This window comes from Paroedura picta, chromosome 18, assembly GCF_049243985.1.
Source record: "Paroedura picta isolate Pp20150507F chromosome 18, Ppicta_v3.0, whole genome shotgun sequence".
Taxonomy (NCBI): domain Eukaryota; kingdom Metazoa; phylum Chordata; class Lepidosauria; order Squamata; family Gekkonidae; genus Paroedura; species Paroedura picta.
Window position 1 is genome coordinate 15,143,350 of NC_135386.1, and position 24,993 is coordinate 15,168,342.

Here is a 24,993-nt window from a genome sequence, read left to right on the forward strand (position 1 = left end):
TCCCAGGGCAAAATGCCTGCGGCTATCCCTATAGCCTCTGGTCCAGAACATCTGGCCAGTCATTTTTCATTTTACTTTCAGCACTTAAGGGACCAGGGCAGGCCAAGAAACTATGCGATTGGGAGAGCCTAGTTGCATTCTTGGGTCTGTCCTTGGCTGCAGGCTTCTAGTAGCACAGAACTGTTTGCTGCCGAGAGAGAGTAGAAAGCACCTTCATGAACCTGCCGTTTGGAAGAAGGAAATGCCGGCCTTGGAGATCGCTTTGTCTTTCAGTGACAGCCAAGGCTCTGCACGCTGATTTTCTTTTTGATTGTGTGTGTGTGCTATGTGCCATCAAATCACTTCCAACCTTGAGCCTGTGAATTAACGACCACCAAAACTGTCCTATTATTATGTCTTGCAAACCGAAGGCTGTGACCACCTTTATGGAGGCCACCCATCTCACATTGGAACGTTCTTTCCCACGGCATCCGTGATGGGCTGTACGTACGGGCATACACCGTTTTGTCTTTCAATATAAATCAGTTTCATAGGGTTAGCGTCGATATGAGATTCTCCCAGCCAGCCCTTTAAATGTTTTAAGAGCCACTCGGTTACAAGGTTACAAGTTTAATAATAATAATAATAAAAAGAAATAAAATTGGCCACTTCTTTGGCTTCTCCCTTTCAGGCCCTTCAAGAATGTGACGGAGTATGACGGGCAGGATGCTTGCGGATCCAACAGCTGGAACATGGTGGATGTCGACCTGCCCCCCGGCAAGGACGAAAACCCGGGGATTTTGCTGCAGGCGCTAAAACCGTGGACTCAGTATGCCATTTATGTCAAGGCGGTCACACTGACCATGATGGAGAATAACCCTGCTCAGGGCGCGAAGAGTGAGATTGTCTACATCCGAACGAAAGCTGCAGGTAGAAAGGGGGGGGGGGGAACGGAGATATTGGCTATATTTAAGATGAAGACGCAAGGTTTTGCGTATCACTGTGACAGCACTGACTCAGCAAATCGGCTATGAACCGAGGGGTGGTAGATTTCGCTGGGTGAAAGGCTTCGTCTACCTTGAGAGGTTGAGAGGTCTCCTGCGATCTCCGTTGGTTCAGAGATGCAGAATGCATATAAAAACAAGGAACACACAAAAATGTGCACGCAAAGCCCAGTTTTAGCATGGCTTTGCTGACTTAGGTGGAACGTAGTTTGAGGCTCTTCCTTTGGTCGGAGCACCATGCAGTTGAGCAGGCATGCGCACCTGGACAGCTTCACCTGCGTGAGACAGCGTCCCCTGCCAGCATGCTCATGGTAATGGTAGTCCATGGACATCTGGCGAGTCACAGTTGGACCACCCCTGCTCTAATGTATACCTTGATGATTCACCGAACTCACATACATGAGACCAGTTCTGTTGCTCCAGTTCCTTGGCAGTACGTGAGACTAGGGGAGGGGGATTGGATGGCCATGTTTGAAGGCTGTCTTGACCGGGCGATGACGGGACTGACTCATTCATTTCAGTGCCCTTTGATCTAGCTCTTCTCCGCAGATCTATTCCCCCCTGATTTTCTCTCATGCTCTCCGTCCTGCTGTCCCGCTCCCTCCGCAGTGCCCTCCATCCCGCTGGACGTGGGCTCGATTTCCAATTCCTCCTCCGAGCTGGTTGTGAAGTGGAGGCCCCCCACGCTACCCAACGGCAACCTGTCCTACTACATCGTTCGCTGGCAGCAGCAGCCCCAGGACAGCTACCTGTACGAGCACAACTACTGCGCCAACGGTAAGGCCACAGGACGCCTCCTCGTCCTCCATGTCAGGAACCAAGTGGTTGAGACCCAGCAGATTAGCAGAACATCTAAGGGTCGAAAACTACGGGTCAGGAACTAGGGGTTCATGACACTACGGCAGAGCCCGTCCTCATGGCAGGCAGCGGCAAGTCACCCAGCCCTGCGTGGTGCAGCGGTTAAAAGCGGCAGGCTCTGATCTTGAGAACTGCGTTCACTTCTCCAGTCCTCCTCCACACGCAGCCAGCTGGTTGTCCGGGGAGTTGAAGGGATATGTATTTGTAATCCGTTTTGAGACTCTTTTATGTTGGGAAAAGCAGGATGTAAGAACTAACTCTTCTTCTTGAGAGCCAGGTTGGTGTAGTGCTTAGGAGCGGCAGACGCCAATTTGGAGAGCCGGGTACAATTCCCTAACCCGCCTCCACGCTCTGCTTGTGTGACCTTGAGGCAGTTGCAGTTCTCTCAGAGTTCTCTCAGTCCCTCCTACCGCTATTGTGCGGGAAGGAAGAGAAACTGCTTTGAGATTTCTTTAGGGAGTGAAGTGCAGGGGACGGAAATATTCTCTTTGTCTGTGTGGGGGCTGAAGACGAGGCGATCAGCATGTACTGTACTGTGTCAAGCTGCTGGGGAGGGAAGGCATTTCCACAGTGTTGTGTGTATGTGTGTGCGCATGTGTGCAAAGACAGAAAATTCTGCAAGTACAAAACAAAAGTAAACCACGTAACCTTCCAGCCTGACACTCTGGCATGCTTCATTTTTGAGTTGTGGGGATGATATTTCTTGCCCCTCATCTCTCCGAAAAGTCTGAAATGGTGCATTCCGCCTTACCACCTCATTGCCCTGTGCACGTTGCCTAGAGTCTTGAGCAGGATGTGGAAGAGATGCGCATGAACAGGCTTTTGTGGTGGAGAAATTACACGCAGGTTGCCACTTGTCTATTTGATTTATTTACAATATTTCTGCACCCCCTTTCCACACAAATATGGTCCCCAACAGTTAAACACTGAAGTAGCATTTAAACTGCATATACACAAGTACATGTAGATATACAAACCACAAGCATTATCTGTGCACAAGTAAAAACAAGAGCCCAGCTGGATTAGACTAACGGTCTGTCTAGTTCATCATCTTGTCTCACACAGTGAGATCAGTTCCGCTGGAAGGCCAATAGAGGCATGTTTTTTAAAATCATTAGAAGAGCCCTGCTGGTTTGGGTCACTTGTCCCACTAGTCCGGCATCCTGTTTCATACAGGTGCCAACCGCTTCCTCTGGAGGGCCAACAACAGGTCAGGGAGGCTGAGGCCTTCCTAAGAACCTAAGAAGAGCCCTGCTGGATCAGACCAGAGACCCATCCAGTCCAGCATCCTGCCTCACATAGGGGCCAGCCAGTTCCTGTGGAGGACCAACAATGGGGCAGAGAGGCCTGGATCAGACCAGGGGTCCATCTAGTCAGGCATCTTGTTTCATCTCGTGTCTATCCTTCATCTCCTTCTGAAGGTAAGGTCCCCATCCGGAGACACTCTGATGGGACGTTCGACACGGAGGAGGCCACCGAGCCGACCAAGCCGCAGGGTTCCGAGGGGGAGAAAGGCCATTGCTGCTCCTGTCCGAAGACCGAGGCGGACAAGCAAGCCGAGAAGGAGGAGGTGGAGTACCGCAAGGTCTTTGAGAACTACCTCCACAACGCCATCTTTCTGCCCAGGTGAGGCATGGTCCTTTCATGGCAGGGTCCTGCAACAAGCTGGGTGTTTCAGTTTATCTATCGTTACAGTCATGGACCGTTAGATATCAAGTACCAAATATAAATAAAACAGGAAAAAAACTCCATCTGAATACAATAAAATCATATAAAACTTTAGACATCATTTAATTTTATTTCCCGCCACTCCCAAGACCGGCTTGTGGCGGGTTACAAAATGTCCAGTTAAAACCCCAATAGAATCCCATTAAAAACCAACAGGACGACAAAATCATACAACAAAAACTGGAACAAACATAACAAAACAAAACAAAATCAAGAGTCCAGTGGCATCTTTAAGACCAACAAAGATTTATTCAAGGTGTGAGCTTTCGAGTGCAAGCACTCTTCCTTAAACATGGCAGTAATTCCTCGATCTCCCCAACCAGCCTCGAGTCAGGGGTGGAAAGAGGGGCCAAAGAAAGCAAATGGCCTAACTGCTGCCTAAGGCCGGGGGTCCCCTGGATCGATCTTCCTCATAAGGTACCCTAGCCACTGTTACCATCAATGATCTTATTTCAGGCTCTGCACAAATATGCACAGAATTTGGCTTCTTGGCTTAAAAAAGCAGGCTTTCACCATTTAATAATTTGTCTAAGCATGCCTCTGAGCAGTTGTGAGTTCACCCAGGTGTGGGAGAATAAACCTAGCCCCTGGCTCTTTATGGGAGGGACAGTGAAGGAGAACACGCCCTGTAGATTCTCTCCCACTGTAAACATGGGTGCCTTTCCTTTATCGGAAACGTGCCACCCAAGTACATCACCATCTTTCCTTGTTGGAGTTTTTCCCCTCCCTGGTGTTTCCTGTGGGGTTTTTTGCCATGTCTAAGCAGTGTGGGGTTGTGGTTGGAGTGTCAGCCTAGGATCTGAGAGATCCAAGTTCCTAGTGGCAAGGGAGCTCCGATGGTGCCCTTCAGCCAGGTGTGCTCTCTCGGTCTAGCCTACCTCTCAGGGTTGTTGGCAGGATAATTCTGTAAGCTGCTTTGGATTCCCGCAGGGTGAAAGGCAAAGTACAACAGAAGTAAAATAATACAGAAGCCCTCTCAAGGCACTTTCTCGGTCGTGGTTTCTTTCCAGCTTCCAGGGCTAATTGAAAAATGAAAACGTTCTCATCCGTAAGAGGTTCACCGACGAAGCACCCAGTAGATTTCCACCCATGTTTTCTCCTTTGAGTGATGAACTGACTCAGTGGGTAATTCACCTGGCTTTTGAAAAATGCTTTGTGTGTTAACTGAAGTCATTTGTTTGGGTTTTCAGCCTTTGGAACTGGAAAGGAATGCCAAAGCAGAGTGCTGGAATTTGGCTGCTACCTGAAATGTGATTTTTTAAAAAGTTGCCTGTAAATACCCCTCCCCATTTTTTTTAACCTAAAGACAATAATCACTTCTCTAGCCTAATTGGCATTTCAGCCTCTCACCTGTTCGTCTGTGTCTCTACCCTAGGTTTTACTTTTCCTCTCTCACATTCTCCTCACTGGCCTTCCCCTCATTTTTCTGGGACCACTCACAGAGTATCGCCTCCCAGTTCTGGCCTGTCCGTGACCAAAGCTGCTTGGCCAGTGACAGTTGGAGCTGCATGCCCACCCACCTGACGCAATGCCAGAAACATTCTGAATTTCACCGATTTCTTTGTGGTGTTACCACAAGAAATGGCTTCAAGAGGGGTTAGAAAGACTGACGGAAGAGAAGTCCATCCGTGCCTCCTAGCCATGGTGACTAAAAGGGACCCTCCACGTTCAGAGTCAGTAAATCTCCAAACCCCAGAGCCAGAAGGCAGCATCATGGGAAGGCCCTCGGCCTTTATGCCCTGTTGCTGAAAACCCAGAATAATTGGCTGGCCACTGGGTGAGACACAGGTTTGGACTAGATGCATCCAGCAGAACTCTTCTTAGGGGCTTTAACAAATCTTTTGGGGAACAGGATTTACACAGGTTGGAGCTTTCACGAAGGGGAAGATAACTATATCCCAGTCATAAGTGATTAGCATGATCTGCTGATGGTAGTGTGCAGAGAAACAGTGAAATGAGACTGATTTGCTAATGCAGATTTTGTCCACTTCTGCCGATTTCCCTCTGCTCTGCTCCGCTTCCCTAACTGGTTGCGTTTTTCTTTTCCATGCCTGTAACGATCTCTTCATGGTTGACATTATGCCCGTACAAGTTTTCTAAAGCTTAGTGGTTGAGCGGTGCAGCTTGGAACTCCCTTGAGTAGTTAGAGTCACGAGATTATGACCTGTTTTGAGATTCCTCTGTGGGGCACATGAAAGCGACTGGTTATATGTTTGCAAGTCTGTCTGTCCTCTCCTCTGTTCCTTTCCTGCAAGAGGGGTTGGGAATAATCTGGGTGTTGATCCAGCATTCTTTAGTGGTGCTGAGTTTCCAGCTTTCCTCCAACACCTTCCTGCTTTTGCAAGGTTTGTGAAAGCTGCAATGAAACAGAGCTGGAGAGAACCTCAGGGAGCATCTAGGCCAGTGGTCCCCAACCCCCGGGCTGGGGACCGGTCTGTGGATCAGGCAGTACCGGGCCGCGGCTCCTCTTTGTCCTCCTCCCCGGCTGCTGCCTATGGGGCTGCCCTGCCACTCTGCCGCTGGCTCACCTTTGGGGCTCTCCGGTGGCCGCCATGGCTGGGGTTCCCCCTCAGCATGGCACTGCACAGCTGCTGCTGGCAGCGCCCCCAGCAGGTGGTAGTAAGTCAGGGGCGCCGGTGGGAAAGCAAGTGGATCAGGGGCTCAGACGGCAGCAGCTATGTCCCTTGGCAAAAGACTACCTCCCCGGGCCTCAGTAAAATTATCAAGTGCTGACCGGTCCCCGGTGATAAAAAGGTTGGGGACCACTGATCTAGGCCACCTCCCTGAACAATATTTATTTATACATTACATTACATTACATACCGCCCTCCCCGAAGTCTCAGGGCGGTTTACAGGGAACAAGAAAAGAAACAGATAACATATGGTAACAGGTGATAACAGTAATAACATTATAACAACAATAACTTAACATAGGAAAATAACTTTACAGGAAAATCACAGCTTCTTCCACCCTACTGCCTTGCAAAGAAGACAAAACTCCAGGATCCCTGGATCTTTTCCCTGAAGTGAAATTTCTTCCTTACCCCATGGCAGGGGTCAACACAACCCCGGGCATATCCAAAAGGGCCACAAGAGCTGTTCACGGGCTCACCCCTTACTGTCCCACTTCTGTCTGCTGAAATTCAGAGCGAGTCACCGAGTTAGCATAGCCATCTAGCCTCTGCTTTAAAACCTCCTGAGGAAGCCCGTTCCACTGAGGAGCCTCTCCACCAGGGAAGTTCTTTCTGCTGTTTCGCTGAAAACACTTCTGATTGAATCTCGATGCCCTAAGTTCTGGTTTGATCTTCTGGGGGATTGAAAAAAAAACAGGAAAGGCTACATCAAAAGGGGGAGGGGGGCACAACACAAACTAGGCATCTTTTCAAAATGGTAGCCTGATCCTACCTGCCACAGGTGTCGACATACCTGACCACCATCCCTTACAAGCATCCGCTCAATATATTTTGACTTGATTTGCGATAGGTGCCCCAAAATCTCATAGGCTTTCCTATGAGGACCTGCGCCATGCTGGGTGACGTGGCTGTCTCCTTTCTGTTTCCTCGGTGTGCGAAGTTCACTCTGTTGCGCTTCAGGAGATGCTGATCTGCCGTTTGTTCTTCTCCAGGCTTGAACGGAAGCGACGGGACTTATTCAGAGCCACAAACGCGACGCTCGGCACCAAAGGCAGGAACGTCACTGCCCCTGAGCACTTTGCCAACGCATCTGATGCGGAAGAGGGCGATGTCGAGTACGTCTTCTACGAAACCAAGGTGGAGGGCAGGGAACTTACGGTCATCTCCCACCTCCTGCCCTTCACGGTCTACCGCATCGACATCCACAGTTGCAACCATGAAGCTTTGACGCTGGGCTGTAGTGCCGCAAATTTTGTCTCAGCCAGGACCATGCCTGAAGGTACAGCTGAGTCTCCTTCCTCAAGGGTACAAGTTTTCAGAAGCATAAATGCATTTCTGCTCTCCTTGGTGTTCAGAGCACCTCCAGTTGGCCGAGCGTTCACAATTAAGTGGGCAGCCAGAGCTGCCCTTCAGGGCACTGCCCTCACCGAGGGTGGAAAAGGCAGCAGCCAGGATGTTCCTGTCATCTCTGGAGGCCACCATCAAGCCCAGTCTTAATGGCTGCTGCTTGTCTGGTGGGAAATGCCATCAAGTCACAGCTGACTCACGGTGCTCATAGGGCTTTCAGGCTCTGTCTAGCGACCCAGGACTTCCTTGGTGACTTCCTGTCCAAGCACTGACCAGGCTCAAGTTTCTTTAACTTCTGAGATCTGATGAGACAGGACTAGCCTGTATCTTTCCCTGATATTCTGGGACTGACCTCTCTTTCCTACATGGGAGAATAAGAGTTTCTTAGGTCACTGGTCAAGACCTGAGTTCCATTGTGTCTGATGGTCTAGTTGAATGGGCCTTATTGGTGCCCCTTATTCCGGAATGCCTTTTAAGAAGATACGCTTTTAGAAATACGGTTTTGTTTTGTTTTCTTTGCTCAGCTAGAGGGTGGTGGTGGAGATGAGGTTACCGAAAATCTACTTGAAGTATACCAATCTAGCAGTTGGTGGCCAGACTGTGAATCTCCAGGCGTCCATGGACTCATGGGAATTGTAGTCCATGGATGTTTGGAAGGTCACGGTCTGGCCACCCCTGCCCTATTCCGTAGTTGCTACAAATTGCATCGTCTCCTGGGGCCTGTTTTCACAGCCGGAGCCGACGACATTCCAGGGCCCGTGGTGTGGGAAGCGAAGGAAGAGAACATGATTTATTTGAAATGGCCGGAGCCTCCGAATCCCAATGGGTTGATCCTGACGTACGAAATCAAATATGGGCCGGTTGGAGGAGAGGTAAGGAGGGCGTTTTGGAGTCAGTAACTGCTCTGGTCCTCAGCTTGGTGAATCATTTTGGATTTTCCACACAGGGAGCAGGTACCTTTATAAAATGGCTGTCACAGAGCTCTGGGAAGTTGCAAGCGAAGCTCTCCATCTCATGTTTCCAGACGGGTGCTGTGTGAACCTAAAGGTGATACCTCCTGGGTTCTGCAGAAGCACCTGTCGGTCCACTGAGAGGGTAGAAAGCCAGGAGTTGTTCTTTGCTTTTGGCAAATCATGCCATGTTGGGAAAAAAAACATCAACATACTTGTAGCTGGGTGATCTTGGGCCAGTCACAGTTCTTTCAGAGCTCTCTCAGCCCCACCTACCTCTCAGTTGTGGGGAGAGGAAGGATAGGCAGTTGTGGGGAGAGGAAGGATAGGCATTGTAAGCAACTTTGGGACTCGTTAAAAAGCAGGTACAAAACACCCCAGTTTTCTCTCTGCTTGTGCTTGTGGGCAGAGGTTTAGAGTACTGTGAAGCCCTCTGGAAACAGCTCAGCAGATACAGAATGATTTAAGTTTCAGTGCCTTGCATACCTGAGACACCAATAGGAGTTCTCTCTCTCTCTCTCTCTCTCTCTCTCTCTCTCTCTCTCTCTCTCTCTCTCTCCTCCACCCCCAGGAGAAAGGGGAATGTATCTCCAGGCAAGAGTATAAGAAGCACGGGGGAGCCAAATTGATGCATTTGAGTCCTGGAAATTATTCCGTTAGAGTCCAAGCGACTTCTCTTTCGGGGAATGGATCCTGGACGGAGCCCATCTCTTTCTATGTCCAGCCCAAGCGTAAGGATTTTCTAAACACTTTTCTCTTGTGGGGAAAGGGCAGGGTGAGAGGAAAGATTTGGAAGTGGGGCTTGCTGCCGATGACAAGGTTTGGAGGTTCTGTTGTTACGGAGTGAGGAAGCAGCAAAGCTGACCTCAACCTGTGGTTAGGAGTGGCTGCTTCTAATCTGGGGAGCCGGGTTTTATTCCCCGCTTCTCCACATGCAGTCTCCCGGGTGATCTTGGGTCAGACGTAGTTCTTTCAGATCTCGTTCAGCCACACCTATTTAACAGGGTGCCTCTTGTGGAAAGAGGAAACAACAGGCGATCGTAAGGATGTGCATGCCTACTGGTGGCCCTCTCTCATAGCGATGATCTCTTGTCTCTCTCATTCCACCGGCTGCAGCCCCCGACTATGGAAATTTCTTGCATCTCATCATTATCCTCCCCATTGCTGTCCTGCTGATCATTGGAGGCCTGCTGATTATGCTCTACGTCTGCAACAAGAAAAGGTGAGGCCTGGCCTGCGGTGGAACTGGTTTTGGGTCGAACGGGCAGGTCTGTGCTCGAGGCTGGTCTTCGCGGCCCATTCCTCCCCTCTAAGTTAAAATAATAAAGCAAAACTGAGCACTTGATCTTTGGAGAAAACGGGTTGTATTAAAAGGGTGTTCGTGGGGTGGGCTGCAAGCAGGAAACCACTTTTGTTTTTCTGGAAATGTCTCCCTTGGAGGATGATTGGGCCAGCGGGTAGCCATGTGGGTTGACAGTAGAAGGCCAAGGTTTTGGTCCAGTAGTACCTCGGAGAATGGCAAGATTTTTTTTTGTGGGGGGGCAGATAGGCTTTCTAGAGTCAGTACCCCCCTCGTCAGAGCTGGGCACCAGCTCTCCAGAGTTAAAGTTTACACCCTGAGAATATTGTTGGTCTGTGGGTGATGCTGGACTTGAATCAAGGGCTTATGGGAATTGTAGCCCATGGTTATTTGGGGAGCCACAGTTTGGCCACCCCTGAGGTAGCAGGAGGAAGAGCCATGTAAGTTGGAGAAGGGCTCTTAGGCAGGGGCAGGCTGCCTGGAGGATCATTCCTGGGATGTATTTTCTGATATTGGTCCTTCCTTCCTTCCTTCCTTCCTTCCTTCCTTCCCATCCATCCATCCATCCATCCATCCATCCATCCATCCATCCATCCATCCATCATCTTCAAATTTCTATGCCCCAAGGGTTCCGGGCAGCTTACAACATATATAATAAAACAATAATGAAAACATTTTGAACAATTTTAAAACTATCAATTTTTTATTAAAAAACAAGCAGAACTCAATTGCCTACTCTCCGACAGGGGAGGAAGGGGCAGTGTGGTACTTTGGTGTTAACTGCAGAGTGGGCGTGCAAATCTTGAGTTTATGTAGGTTGGCCAACTCATTAGTGGTATTTCTAGGCCTCAGCCATCGGCCTGGTGGAATGATTCCATCTTGCAGGCCCTGCGGAAGTGTTTTAAGTCCCACAGATCCCTTATCTCACTCAGCAGAGCATTCCACCGAGGCGCGCCAGGGCCAAAAAAACCGGATCGTAGACTCCTTTGAGTTCGTAGATTGTTGGTTTTCATAGTGTGATATACTTTCAGCTCTGAATATTAGAAATGTCATGAATGTCCCACAGGTTAGCCACGTGGTTGGCAGTAATTTCTCTTGGTTTATTTCCTCAAAGAAACTGATGCTCCCCTTTGAATAGCACCCGCAGCGAAGTCAGGAGAGCCTTCTCTTTGCCTCATTCTTTCACTTGCTCATTCTCCCTCCCAGAGGACAGGAGGGGTTAATTGAGGATGTCTTAGTATGTCCCCTGTATGTCAAGCCTGGGACCCCATTTCTTAAAGCAGGGGTAGTCAACCTGTGGTCCTCCAGATGTTCATGGACTACAGTTCCCATGAGCCCCTGCCAGCAAAAGCGTAAAGGATTACTAAATGGTTCAAATTTTAATGCTGATTCTGGAGATTTAATTTTTTTATTATCAGACGATGACTCTTACGTTAATCAAAGAATGTCGGTGTTTGCTTTGGCAGCAAAGAAAATTAGAGCTAAGGAAAGTTTTAAATAGAGCACTTACCTTGGAATCTCAGGAATAGGCAATACTGAGCATAGTAACGGTTTACCAGCCCTTTAGGAGCGATTATTGTTTACATTTTCCTTTTCTTTACTTAAGAAAGAAACAAAAACCCTTTGATCATGGAATCAGGATCACAAATGGTCATCCAGTCCAGCCCCCCATCTCATTGTACCGTTGAACCATTTTATCCTTATAACTTGGATAATTTTTAAAAATATTTTGCAATGGCCTTTGGCCGCACAAATAAATTTGGTTGCTTGACTGTCCCACTAATGACCACAGTGAAAAACCAGTTGATCCAAAGCAAAGTGAAGACAAGTCAACCGGGGGAATAACTGCACACACACTTGTTCCTTTCCTTCCTCCTGTCTCGCTGCTGCCACTGCAGGCTGACCCGGCTCTCGTTCAGTCATTTAATCGGAGATTCTGCGGTTTAAGCAATGAGTCATTTGGATGTACAGGAAAGCAACAACTCTTTGTTCACACTTCCACCTGTTGGATGCCACTGTTGGGGCATGCGTCTGTGTTTTCTAGAGCAGGTCGTGCGACACCTTCAAGTGAGAGAACCAAAATAGACCTGAAGTGTCGGGCGCTCTCTCTTTCTCCCTTGTTTCGATCTGGGTGCTGAAGTGAGGAAATCCCCCCTTGTATTTTAACAGGAACAGCGACAGGCTGGGAAATGGAGTGCTGTATGCATCTGTGAACCCAGAATATTTCAGCGCTTCAGACGGTGAGTGACTTAAGACGCCCCAAGAACAGCGGTGGCAGGAGCTTGAACAGAAGCAGCGGTGGCCCCTGGCGCACCTTCGTTTGACCCGCTGGAAAGATAGACCTCTCCTTTAGTTGTTGAATGAATCGAAAGGAAATAAGGAAGCATTCCGATAGCGTTTTTCTTTTAAACTTAGCGCTTTCTACACCAGCTGCCTTTTCAGACTGAGCTATCTTCAGCAAATGAATTATGTGTATATGAGATCCTTTGGCAAGGTTGAGGTGCTCTTTGAGGTCAGATGGAGGGAAACGGGGGGGGGGGGAGGTCCGATTCCATTTTTTCCATCTGGGAATTCCAAATTGGTCAACTATGCCTTCAGCGGCTTATTTCCCTTCGTTTGTTCCGGGCACCCGCACCACTGTGGGCTGGCCATGCTTCCTCAGCCTAACCTACTTCATACAGATGTTACTCTTAAGATAAAATGGAACTGGCCGGTGAACAATGTGGTAAGCTGCTTTGGGTTTCTTCTTCCGTGTATTCTGGGAGCAGTCCATGAGTGCATTCATGTGCACCAATGGAGAAAGCCATGTACAGAGAGCCACCCGAGCCCCAGAGGTTCGAGAGAGGGGTGGGGTATGAACCTCAAAAATAACTAAGCAGTTCTGTATTTTGCTTCTTCCAAGGCTGCCTTTTTTGCATCTTGTCCAGAATGCCCTCTTGCTTGGCACGCCAGCACTTTTGTTCAGTTCTCCCACAGGGCTCGCTCATCTTTCACTGAGCCCCCATGCAGAAGGTCCTAAGTTCAGTTCAGGTTCATCTCTTGTTAAAGGGACTAGACACTAGGTGATGTGTAAGACTCTGCTGGAGACCCAGGGGAGACAATATCGACTCTTACGACTGATGGTGTGATACAGTATGCAGAAACTTCGTGCTCAATGGTTCTTTGTCATTTTTGCAGTTTATGTACCAGATGAGTGGGAAGTGCCCCGGGAGAAGATCACCATGTGCCGAGAGCTTGGGCAGGGCTCCTTTGGAATGGTGTACGAGGGAATCGCGAAGGGTGTGGTGAAAGACGAGCTGGAAACGAGGGTGGCCATCAAGACGGTCAACGAGTCAGCGAGCATGCGCGAACGGATTGAGTTTCTGAACGAGGCCTCAGTGATGAAGGAGTTCAATTGTCACCATGTGGTAAGTTTCTGAACCAGTCTTTTCCAACCTTTTGACTGTGAAGGGGCCCCTGAAATAATTTTTCATGCTTTGAGGAGCCCCAGAAGTGATGTCAGCTGGCCACACCTCCCTGCCCTGGGAAGTGCATGTCACCAAAAATGACATCACCACCTACATTAGCAGACAGGCTTAGGAGGACTGAGGGAGGAGATACAGGAGGCCGTTTAAGGGGGGAATAGGTTATGCAGGCTCCACCCACAAGAAAACTCCTGATCAGGAGGGGGAACAATGAAATCAGCTAATTCCCTAGCTTGTTGTTGAGTCCATTGAGGCAGGAGGGATAAGGCTGTGGACCCACTCTGAAGTTCCTGCGGATCTCCAGGGGTCCTTGCCCCCCTGGTTGAGGATTCTTGTTCTGAACCAATGTGAGGCTTACCTTGGAAGATCATCCCCAGGATGAAAGTGATTTAGAGCAGGCAGAGATCACGATGTTGCACCCATGTATCAATCCAGGAGAATTTAGTGGCATAACGACCAAGCTGCACTTTTTCTCAGCTCAGGCACCCTGCCTTTATAGTGAACCTTTGCCAACTGTAAGGATAATGGTATCTGAAATGGTGCATGTAATAATGATATGTAATTTTTTTCACTCTAGGTAGATTTTTCGATGTAAGTAGATAAAATGACATGTTATAAATGAAAAGATAGATACAAAAAGCCTTTATTGGCGTAAAAAACAATACAGGTAAGGAGATACAAAATGGTACAATTATAAGAGTCAGGCAGAGGTATACTCTGGTTTCTCTTCAGATCGCATGTTATAAATGGTTAAAAATATTTAAGATTCTTTAGATGAGCTTGAATTGTGCATCTGCTAAATTTCACTATCTGTAATTAGTTTTTTTGTCAATGTAACTCTTTGGTCCATTTCATGTAAGAAATATATATATATATATATATATATATATATATATATATATATATATATATATATATATATATATATATATATATATATATATATATATATATATATATATATATATATATATAAGAGGCAGTGTTTAAAGTTTCTTTAATAATTTATTGAATTAATAATTTCATTATATATTTATATTTAATATGTAATGAATTGTTGGTATTTATTATGAGCTGCCCTGAGTGGACAGGGAAAGGCAGCATACAGGAGTAAAGATGATTATTATTACATCTCCCAAAAGATGTATTCTGTATTCCGTTCTGTGACTATATAAATAAATTATAGTATAATCGAAAGGGGGGGGCTACCCAAAGTTGAGGGTTTTTATGGGTTAGATGGCTTGTCAAGGCTTGTGTGTACAAAGGTACATCATCCCAAGCATTTCTCTCCTCAGGTGCGACTTCTTGGAGTCGTCTCTCAAGGACAACCCACATTGGTCATCATGGAACTCATGACCCGGGGAGATCTGAAGAGTTATCTGCGGTCTCTCCGACCGGACACGGAGGTGAGTACTGATCTGTGCCTGGCGAAGTTGTGGGTTGAAATTGTGTGAGTTTTGCTGACACAGGTCAGTCTCCTAGATCTTTCTGGGAGAAAGACTGGAAGGAATCATTCTGAGTAGTATCTTGGTTAGGGTGTTGGCAGAATGGAGTCCTCGTTAAGATGGGAATGCACGTTACAAGCAAAGGATGGACTTGGAGGGAGTTTTTAGGACAGCAGTTCATATGTGCACTGTGCCACTTTAGACTGTGGAGAGAGGAATGTTCCAAAATGGTACCTGCCATGTCAAGGAAAAAGCCCAAACCTGGATGACCTATTCTGGCCTCCCTGCTAACGCTCTAGATCATCTAGGGCTGAGAAGACTATTCTAAGTACTCTCTCCTACCATCCCAATGCATTTGACCGAACGGGCCATTAATAATTGAATTGCTCTAGGTGGTCATTTTTAAACAGTATTCCACTATTTACTGTCATATATGTTCTACTTTAGGATGTTTTAGTGTGCTCTCCACTCTGAGTCTAAAGAGAAAGAGCAGAAAATCGGTACAATTAATAAAGTTCTCTTGTAATTTCGAGGCATGTTCTCCTTTTATTCTCTGCTTCCGAAGATTCAAGAAAAGAGTTCTGTGTTTTGCAAACCTTACAGCAGCCTTCCCCCCCACCCCCCCAGGAGACTTCCGTTTCCTGTCCTTGTGCCACTAACTTAGCTGCTCCCCAGATTCAAACCGAACCTTCTGTCGCTGTGCCCAATACAGGGTCATCGGGAACATGTGCATACAGATATATTTAATTGCTCATGAATTAAATGCTCCATGCCACTCCCCTATGTTTTGGAGCTGAATTATGAATGAGTGTTTTGCAACAAACACTAATACTTAGTCATTTCCCCGACATTTAACGTTCCTGCTGGCAGCGGATTGTTTTCGGCTGCCCATGTGCGTGTGCAAGGTCCAAGTGTGGTAGGCGAAGGCAGGAGGCTGTAGCAAGCGCAAACACTTGGAAGCTGCAGCTGGTGATGCCTCAGAGCCCCACCTCCCTGGGCCCTGGCTCCATCGCGGACAGTTCCCGATCTAAATCATTTACAGCCACACCGTGGAGGCATCTGGCAGTTGTAAGAGGCAGATTAAAACTGGATTGTAAAGCCAAGACCTTGCTCTCCCTGGAAAGAGACAGAAAACAGGTCGGGCCAGAGCTCAGCCCAGAAAGGATGCGACGAAGAGAGCACGCCCAGCTGTGTCCCACTCAAGTCATTTTGTGTGGAAAGGGAGGCTGGGCTTCTTGGCTCAGGTGCTTGCGCAAAGCACTTTGTAGGCTCTCCTCCTGCAATGAAGGTTGTTATCACAAGCCCCTTTTACATTCAAGGGCAAGCAGGAGGATGAGGGGGCTGGTGTTCTGGGAAGGCTGAGGAGCTCGGGAGTCCTTTCAGTTTAGGATAGAGGTTGATAAAATTATGCACGGGGTGGAGAGAGCAGACAGAGATAACTTTTTCTCCCTCTCCTGAAATATCAGAATTGAAGGACATTCAATGAAGGTGATGGGCAGTAAATGTAGGACAGACAAAAAAGAAATACTTTTTTACACAGCGAATGATTAAAACATGGCATGAGCTACTAAAGGACTTAGTGAATGCGGTACGCATAGACAGCTTTAAAGGGGGATTAGACTTGATTCATGGCCGTGGTGACTAAAGGGAGCCTCCACAACCAGAGGCAGTAAACTGAATCCCTTTGCCAAGAGGGCTCATCCTTCAGAAGGTCTCAGCCTTTTTTGGCCCTCCAGAGGAACTGGTCGGCCACTGTATGAGACAGGATGCTGGTCTAGATGGACCCCTGGTCTGACCCAGCAGGGCTCTTCTGATGTTCTTCTCTGCCCTATTTGCCCTCCAGAGGAATTGGTTGGCTGTTGTAGATGGACCACTGGACTCATCCAGCAGGGCTTTTCTTATGTTCTTATGAAAGCTCTTGCCTCTACAGTATGCCTTCTTGTTGGCCCTCCAGAGGAACTGGATGGCCACTATGTGAGACGGCATGCTGGACAAGAGGAACCACCGGTCTTTTCTACCTGGGTTCTTCTGATGTTATTAAGAAGAATGATCCACACTGGCACAATTTTTTTAACAGGCGGGAAGGGGGGATATGCCCTATACTCATGCTTCTGTTGCCATCTCCTCCTCCAGAACCACCCAGCACAGACCCTTCCGGCCCTGAAGAAGATGATTCAGATGGCGGGCGAGATTGCTGATGGCATGGCCTATCTGAATGCTAACAAGTTTGTCCACAGAGATCTCGCTGCCAGGAACTGCATGGTTGCAGAAGACTTTACTGTGAAAATTGGAGGTATGCTCTCTCTCTTTTGCCTCTCGACGTGCTCAAGTCACAGGAATTGAAACGGGTAGACATGGGCCAGCGGTTGTTTTTCTGTGGTGTTGTGACCACTGTGAAACTGAAGGGCAGCAGGTTCAAGGTAGACAAAAAGGGATACTATTTGGCACAGAGAACCATTTAAAATGTGGAGTTTGCTGCCAGAGGATGTGGTGATGGCCACAAAATAAACAGCTTTTAAAAAGGGATAAGATAGGTTCAGGGAGGGTAAACCTATTGATGGCTACCAGCCTTGTTGACTGAGGAGAACCTCCACATTCAGAGGCACTAAGCCTCTGAATTCCAGAGCCAGGAGACAACATCAGGGGAACGAACGCCTTTGTCTCCTTGCCCTGTTGTTGGTCATGCAAAGGTACTGGTTGTCCATTGTGTGAGACAAGATGCTGGACTAAGTGGACCATTGGTATGATCCAACAAGGCTCTTCTTATGATCACATGGAGGGGAAGACCCTCTCTGCCCTTTTGTTGGCTGCTGCATCTGAAGAAGTGTTCGTGTGCACAAATGCTCATACCTTGAATAAAACTTTGTTGGTCTTAAAAGTGCTACTGGACTCAACATTTGTTCTGGTTGGCCACTGTATGAGATGAGATGCTGGACTATTTGGACCATTTGTCTGATCAAACAGGGTTCTTCTGATGTTCTTAGAATATGTTCTGTTGGGATCTGCTAAATGTGCTCACATGTCCCTTTATGCGCAATGCAGATTTTGGCATGACGAGAGACATCTATGAAACCGATTACTATCGGAAAGGAGGGAAAGGTTTGCTGCCTGTCCGCTGGATGTCCCCGGAATCGCTGAAGGATGGCGTGTTCACGACGCATTCGGATGTTTGGTAACCACCAAAATGCTTTTAAAGCTGTGCTTACTTTTAAATGCTTTTGAGTCATAATCAGGTTTCAGGACTCGGGGAAGAGCCAGCCCATTGCCCCCTTAAGCCCTTGGCCTCATCTGGTTTTTCCTGTTTCCAGCCTGTTTTTGTAGAGTCCCTGTTTGAAGTTAGTGTACCCTCCGGGAGCTACATCCTCTTGTCTGTAAAACATCTGTGAAACTTAAAAAAAAAGACAAACCTCTAAAGCAAATCTAGGCAAACACCTGTACAGCTTTTAGGCTTATAAAGTCCAGGTGACATCTCTTTGCAAAGGGAGCAGAGGAAAGAACTGGAGTCTCTGGCAGCGCTGCTGGTGGTGCTAAAACTGGATTTTAATAAAGAGAACCCCCTGGATGAATTCTTTGACATAACAAATGTAAAGCTATGCAATGAGAAACGGTATCTTTTTGTTTCTGTGCCATTTTTCCAGAGCCCTGGAGATGCATTTTGAAACTTTAGGCTTGGCAGTTTTGCTTCTTGGATAGAGGAGTATATTTTGGAAATTGCGTAGCTTCCTTTCACAGAATTCTTAGGAAAAGGAGGACTTATAACCCTGTTCAGGCGGCCAAAGATTACCCCCTCCCCAATTCTTTTGACAGCCTAAAAATAAACACACAGCCATCCAAGGGAGCAGGAGTCTGGTGGGGAGGTTGAGCAATAGCTCAGTGAAATTCTGATTAGTACTTAGGGGAAAATAAGGTAGATTTTGATGTCGCGATTCATGTTGGAAGGAGGTATTAATGCATTTTGCACTTCAGCCCTAGCATTCCAGTGCAGTGACGGGGTGGTTGTTTTTTGCTCATATCCCTAAGCTGTGTTTAAAAAAACCCGAAAGTAAACCATTTCTAATGGAAAAAGGAAAAACCCGTATGGAATTTTACAGATGAACAAGATTAAGCAGGAATTGATTCCCTTGTGTGCAGAGGGTTTCTACAAATTGAGTGCAATTTGGAGGAGGGTGTGAAAATATGACGTTTTAGTTTGCCCCTTTTAGTACCTTGGCACTAGTAGCATTTCATAAAAACAACAGAACTTCCTTGGGGACCCCCACACTGCCCAACTTAGGCATTTATTTTCAGATCCAAGGCGGCCTATGGTCTCCTAATGCGTAAAAGGACTTCCTAAGTGTTGGTTTTGGTGTGGCACATTCACGAGGAAGCCAAGGCATCTGTTGGTTTCCAGTCCGTGTCAGTATTCGGTAGATTGGAGTGTTGATGTGTAACCCGAACATATGGTTTGCTTTACGCCCCCTTGAGCAACGCACATCCCAAGCAGGGTTAAGCTTGGAATGCTTTGAGCTTTTCCTCTCATACTTTCCGAGGGACTTGCATTTCAAGGGGCTGAGCTGCTCCATTGCCCTGGGCCTTCTGCTCTTTGCCTTTTCCTTCCTTTCGCAGTGCATGGATGCACCTTTGTTCAGAGCCCTTTTAACTTAAGAGGGTTTGCTCTCAAGTCTTAAAATGGTCAGTCTTGTCCTTGTGCCAACAACATTTTTCTCGACCTTGTGTTAGCTGTCGTTTTTTGTTGGTTTATGTGCATCGGCATTGCTGTGGCGGACACAGTCCTACTTCTAAGACACATCGAATGGGAACAAGCAGATTTAGAAGCAGTAGATCATAAAACTTGCCACTTTGGGGTCGGGAAGCAAATTTCCTCCAGGCCAGACTGACCAGGGATTCTATTTTTTGGGGGGGAGGTCATCAATTGGACATGTAATTGGGATCACTGTGGGTGGGAAGGTAGTTGTGAATTTCCTGCATTCTGTAGGGGGTTAGACTAGATGACCCTAGAGTTCCCTTCCAACTTTATGATTCTAGGACATATGGTAAAGCATTTGTGTGAATCTGAGATGCGGCTATATTTGGAATGCAATTAACATGGGAATATAAGAAGAGGCCTCCTTTCGTAGAACAGTGGTCCATCTGGTGGGCCAACTAGTTACTATGAGAGGCCAACAACAGGGTATAGAGGCTGGGGTCTTCCTTTGAAAATGCCTGTTTTGACACTGAACCATGGCCAAAACTTTGGTCCAGCAGGCAGCTCTTTTGGAAGGGAGATACGCAAATATCCTCAAATTATCTGTCCCTGCAAACTGAAACGGTTAATCCATTTTGCTGAGCACCATGTGCAGGGGATACATAGCACTATCTTCCCAGAGATACGCAAATATCCTCAAACGCAAGGGAGATACGCAAGGGAGATACGCAAATATCCTCAAATTATCTGTCCCTGCAAATATCCTCAAATTATCTGTCCCTGCAAACTGAAACGGTTAATCCATTTTGCTGAGCACCATGTGCAGGGGATACATAGCACTATCTTCCCAGAATAGTCACACATGCGAGCCTTAAACAAGCTAAAATCCCCATGTGCTAGTGCCTGATTTTGCTCTTCATCTCAGGCACAGGGTAAGGCAGTGCTGTATCAATCAGTCCAACAGTCCCCAAGCTGGAGACATCCTCGACAATGCCCAAAAGTGAAGTCTGTGGGTTTGGCCTGAATCATTTGCTAACATACCGGCTTTTCTTGCAGGTCTTTTGGTGTCGTCCTGTGGGAAATAGCCACGCTAGCAGAGCAGCCATACCAAGGCATGTCCAATGAACAAGTTCTTCGCTTTGTGATGGAGGGCGGACTTCTGGAGAAACCGGACAATTGCCCTGATATGCTGTAAGTACCGGCAGGCACTTCCCCTCTTTGTTGACCTGCCTTGCTCTCCTCATTGGAGTACTTTTTGGGGACCTGAATTTTTCCACCAGGGTGGTTAATCTTTGTGGTTGATAGGTAGAACTGGCACCATGACAGATTGCAAGGAAACCTTCTGGCCCAGAACAGTCTGCTGTTCTGTAGGAAGCCACTAGCAAGCAAGCAGGCATCCTCCTTCACCAAAGTAACTGCGAGCAGCTAATTTCAGTGTAAAGTGCCTAACTTACAGTTGAACCTTCATCAGGTTTTCAAGGCAGGAGGTGTTCAGAGGTGGTTTGCCAAGGGAGTCTCCCATCCAAGTATTAACCAGGGTAGACTCTGATTAGCTTCCGAGATCCTGTGAGACTGAACTAGCCTGGGCTGTCTGGGTCAGGGCAAATGGAGAAACTTGACTTTCAAGTCACCGTTTTGGCATCTATGGGAAGAGATTTTTTTTAAATGTTTATGTCCTGTTCTGCTAGCCTAACAAAATACAGTGCATTAATTTAAAAAAAAATTAACCACAGTATGGCATCTTACAAGGTAAGGCAAGCAGCTTATTGTTGTAGATCAGAATAATAAAATCAGCACTCCCACCCCTGCCCAGTAACTAAGACCTTTTAAAAATCTTATAAAATCTGGGAGAGAAATCAGCCAGTCCAAAGAATGGGAGTTAGACCTTTATGGTCTGGACATCCTGAGCCAAGGAGAAATGCTAGAACCTCTTCCTGGCAGATGTTCATATGAGTTGGGTTTTAAGGGCTCCCATCAGTGTATCAGTGTATTCCAGAGAAAAGCTAGAAGAGATAAGAATGCCTTCTTAAATGAACAGTGCAAACAAATAGAAGAAAACAATAGAATGGGGAGGACCAGAGATCTTTTCAAGAAAATTGGAGATATGAAGAGAACGTTTCATGCAAAGATGGGTATGATAAGGGACCAAAATGGTAGGGACCTCACAGAAGCAGAAGAGATCAAACAAAGGTGGCAAAATTATACAGAAGAACTATACAAGAGCGAGCTTAACATCCCTGATGACCACAATGGGGTAGTTACTGACCTGGAGCCAGACATCCTGGAATGTGAAGTCAAATGGGCCTTAGGAAGTCTGAGCAACAATAAAGCTAGTGGTAGTGACAGCATTCCAGTTGAACTATTCAAAATCTTAAAGGACGATGCAGTAAAAGTGCTACACTCAATATGCCAGCAAATTTGGAAAACTCAACAATGGCCACAGGATTGGAAAAGGTCAGTTTACATTCCAATCCCAAAGAAGGGCAATGCCAAAGAATGTTCAAACTACCGCACCATCGCACTAATTTCTCATGCTAGCAAAGTTATGCTCAAAATCCTACAAGCTAGGCTCCAGCAATATGTGGACCGAGAACTTCCAGAAGTACAGGCAGGATTTCGAAGAGGCAGAGGAACTAGAGATCAAATTGCCAACATACGCTGGATCATGGAGAAAGCTAGGGAGTACCAGAAGAACGTCTACTTCTGCTTCATTGACTATGCTAAAGCCTTTGATTGTGTGGAGCACAACAAATTGTGGCAAGTTCTTAAAGAGATGGGAATACCAGAGCATCTTATTTGTCTCTTGAGAAATTTATATGCAGGTCAAGAAGCAACAGTGAGAACTGAACATGGAATCACTGACTGGTTCAAAATTGAGAAAGGAGTTCGGCAAGGCTGTATACTGTCGCCTTGCCTATTTAACTTGTATGCAGAGCACATCATGAGAAATGCGGGATTAGAGGAGTCACAAATTGGGATCAAGATTGCAGGGAGAAATATCAACAACCTCAGATATGCAGATGATACCACTCTAATGGCAGAAAGTGAAGAGGAACTAAAGAGCCTGTTGATGCGGGTGAAGGAGGAGAGTGCCAAAGTTGGCTTGAAACTCAACATCAAGAAAACAAAGATCATGGCATCCGGCCCTCTCAATTCCTGGCAAATAGAAGGGGAAGAAATGGAGATAGTGACAGATTTTATTTTCCTGGGCTCCAAGATCACTGCAGATGGGGACTGCAGCAAAGAAATTAAAAGACGCTTGCTCCTGGGGAGGAAAGCTATGGCAAATCTAGACAGCATCCTAAAAAGCAGAGACATCACCCTGCCAACAAAAGTGCGTTTAGTCAAGGCTATGGTCTTCCCAGTTGCAATGTATGGCTGCGAAAGTTGGACCATAAGGAAGGCCGAGCGTCAAAGAATTGAGGCTTTTGAACTCTGGTGCTGGAGAAGACTCTTGCGAGTCCCTTGGACTGCAAGGCGAACAAACCAGTCAGTCCTAGAGGAGATCAGCCCTGACTGCTCTTTAGAAGGCCAGATCCTGAAGATGAAACTCAAATATTTTGGCCACCTCATGAGAAGGAAGGACTCCCTGGAGAAGAGCCTAATGCTGGGAGAGATCGAGGGCAAAAGAAGAAGGGGACGACAGAGAATGAGGTGGCTGGATGGAGTCACTGAAGCAGTAGGTGCAGACTTAAATGGACTCCGGGGAATGGTAGAGGACAGGAAGGCCTGGAGGATCATTGTCCATGGGGTCGCGATGGGTCGGACACGACTTCGCACATAACAACAACAACAAATCAGTGTATCCGTTGTTCTTTCGTCTTCTGAAGATGTGTTCTATTTGTAAGGCAGTGTAAACAAAGCTGCCAATTTCTTCCCCAGTAAAGAAAGCTGCCGTTTATGGGAAGCTTTGGAATGACTTAAAGGAAGTGTTACGTGGGTTCTCCGGCACGGATGTCAGATGTGCCATTCCACCAGTTGTGGTATCTCTGCAACAGTTTCTCTTCCCTGGCTGTAGGGCAGAGCGCCAGCCAATATCCAGTGTCCCTGGCCCTATCTGGTGCTTTTATTGCAAGACAGAGTGGTCAGCTGAGGAAGAAAGACAGTGAAGTCACAGTCACCAGTCATGGATATTTATGTTGCAGACTTGCTCTGGGGACAGCTGAGCTGTTAAGGACTTTTGCAGCAAATTTAGTTGGTATGAAAACGAGGCAAGCTGGAAAAGTCCTGTCTTTACAGAAGTAGAGCAAAGTTGGCATCTCACAACTTTGGTACATGAAGGAAAGCTCTTTCCAAAAACACAACACTCACTTGCATGGTAGTGCCTGCTCCTGACACAAGAGCTGTAGTCTGCATTTTTGTTCTTGAATAGTGACAGTCCTCATGTTTGCTGGGACTGTGTCTCAAAAACGTTGTTTTGTTCAAGTGGTCGTCTTTAACACCATTTCAGTCGAGAAGTCCTTTTTTGGATATGACCTCTCAAGAGCTGAGTATGACGCACATGAATTAAAAAACCAAAACACCAACGTTCAGAATGAAAGCAGGGTAGAGTCACAGTCCCAACCGAAGGTAAACTAACTTACAGCACCATAAACACACTGCAATTCCATATATACCTTGGAATTTTATCTTTTGTAGCACTTGATACACAGTATACAATAAATGACTGCCAAGTCTTAAAAGTTTTCTTTAATTAATTTATTTCTTATGTTTATATACTGCCCTCTCCGGTGGCTCAGGGCGGTTTACATGGAGCATTTAGGGTTTTTTGTTTTTGTTAACATAATAAACAAAACGTTTCAGATCCGAGCTACTGGCCCTGGAAATGTGTCATTTCCTCTCAAGTCCTGTGCCAGAGTTGTTCAGGCGGCTACCACTAAACTGTTAACTATAAATTTCAAATTCCAACTAAAACTGTCCAGGGAGAAATCTCCATATGGTATTTTTGGGGTTGCATGGTAGTTTCCCCTCCTCTATGTAACATCTTCTGGTATTTTGAATACATTCTGCCAATATTCTTTTGCTACAGGTTATTGCTACCATATAGGAAAATTAACCTACTTTAGAGTTTCCGTTCCAGCACCTTTTGGAATGGACTTTTTTCTTGTTGCAATTCTCTCTGATGTTAAATACCATGCGTAAGTTATCTTTAATATATTTTCTGTTACACTTACTTTCAGGGAACATCTCATAATATTCTTCTGTAGATTAAGCTGCACATGCATAACACAGAATTCCTGTTGTCTTCCTGCCTTGTCTTTTGTGATCTTCCCAATCCCAATCCCACAATCCCAGAAAGGATTTGTGAGTGGTCTGTAAGAACTTAAGAAAAGCCATGTTAGATCAGGCCGATGGCCCATCCAGCCCAACAGTCATCTCACAGTAGTGAAAATGTAGGTGCCACAAGGAGGTCCCATCAGCAAGGCAAGGACTCCAGAAGCCCTCGCACTGTGGCCCCCCCTTAGTAGCAAGTCTTTTTCAAGGGTGTCACAGTGTGAGACAAAAGCCAACTGAAGCAAATGACACTTAATGTATCAAAACCTAAATGATTGTAAAACAAGGTGGTAACCTAGGTGGTTCTCATGTCTCTTTCTTTCCCAG

At 46.7% G+C, this 24,993-nt stretch overlaps 1 protein-coding gene across 1 annotated transcript in view; it reads left to right on the plus strand.

Moving 5' to 3' along the window:
• The window catches only part of IGF1R (insulin like growth factor 1 receptor), a 152,533-nt gene that overhangs the window by 118,812 nt on the left and 8,728 nt on the right, over positions 1-24,993 (plus strand). Inside the window, 13 exon segments of the mRNA XM_077317324.1 lie at positions 671-909; positions 1,593-1,760; positions 3,263-3,467; positions 7,195-7,481; positions 8,282-8,421; positions 9,071-9,230; positions 9,616-9,721; positions 11,969-12,039; positions 12,977-13,206; positions 14,559-14,669; positions 16,842-17,001; positions 17,751-17,880; positions 20,449-20,583. Of these exon segments, the coding sequence (XP_077173439.1) occupies positions 671-909; positions 1,593-1,760; positions 3,263-3,467; positions 7,195-7,481; positions 8,282-8,421; positions 9,071-9,230; positions 9,616-9,721; positions 11,969-12,039; positions 12,977-13,206; positions 14,559-14,669; positions 16,842-17,001; positions 17,751-17,880; positions 20,449-20,583 (2,142 nt within the window).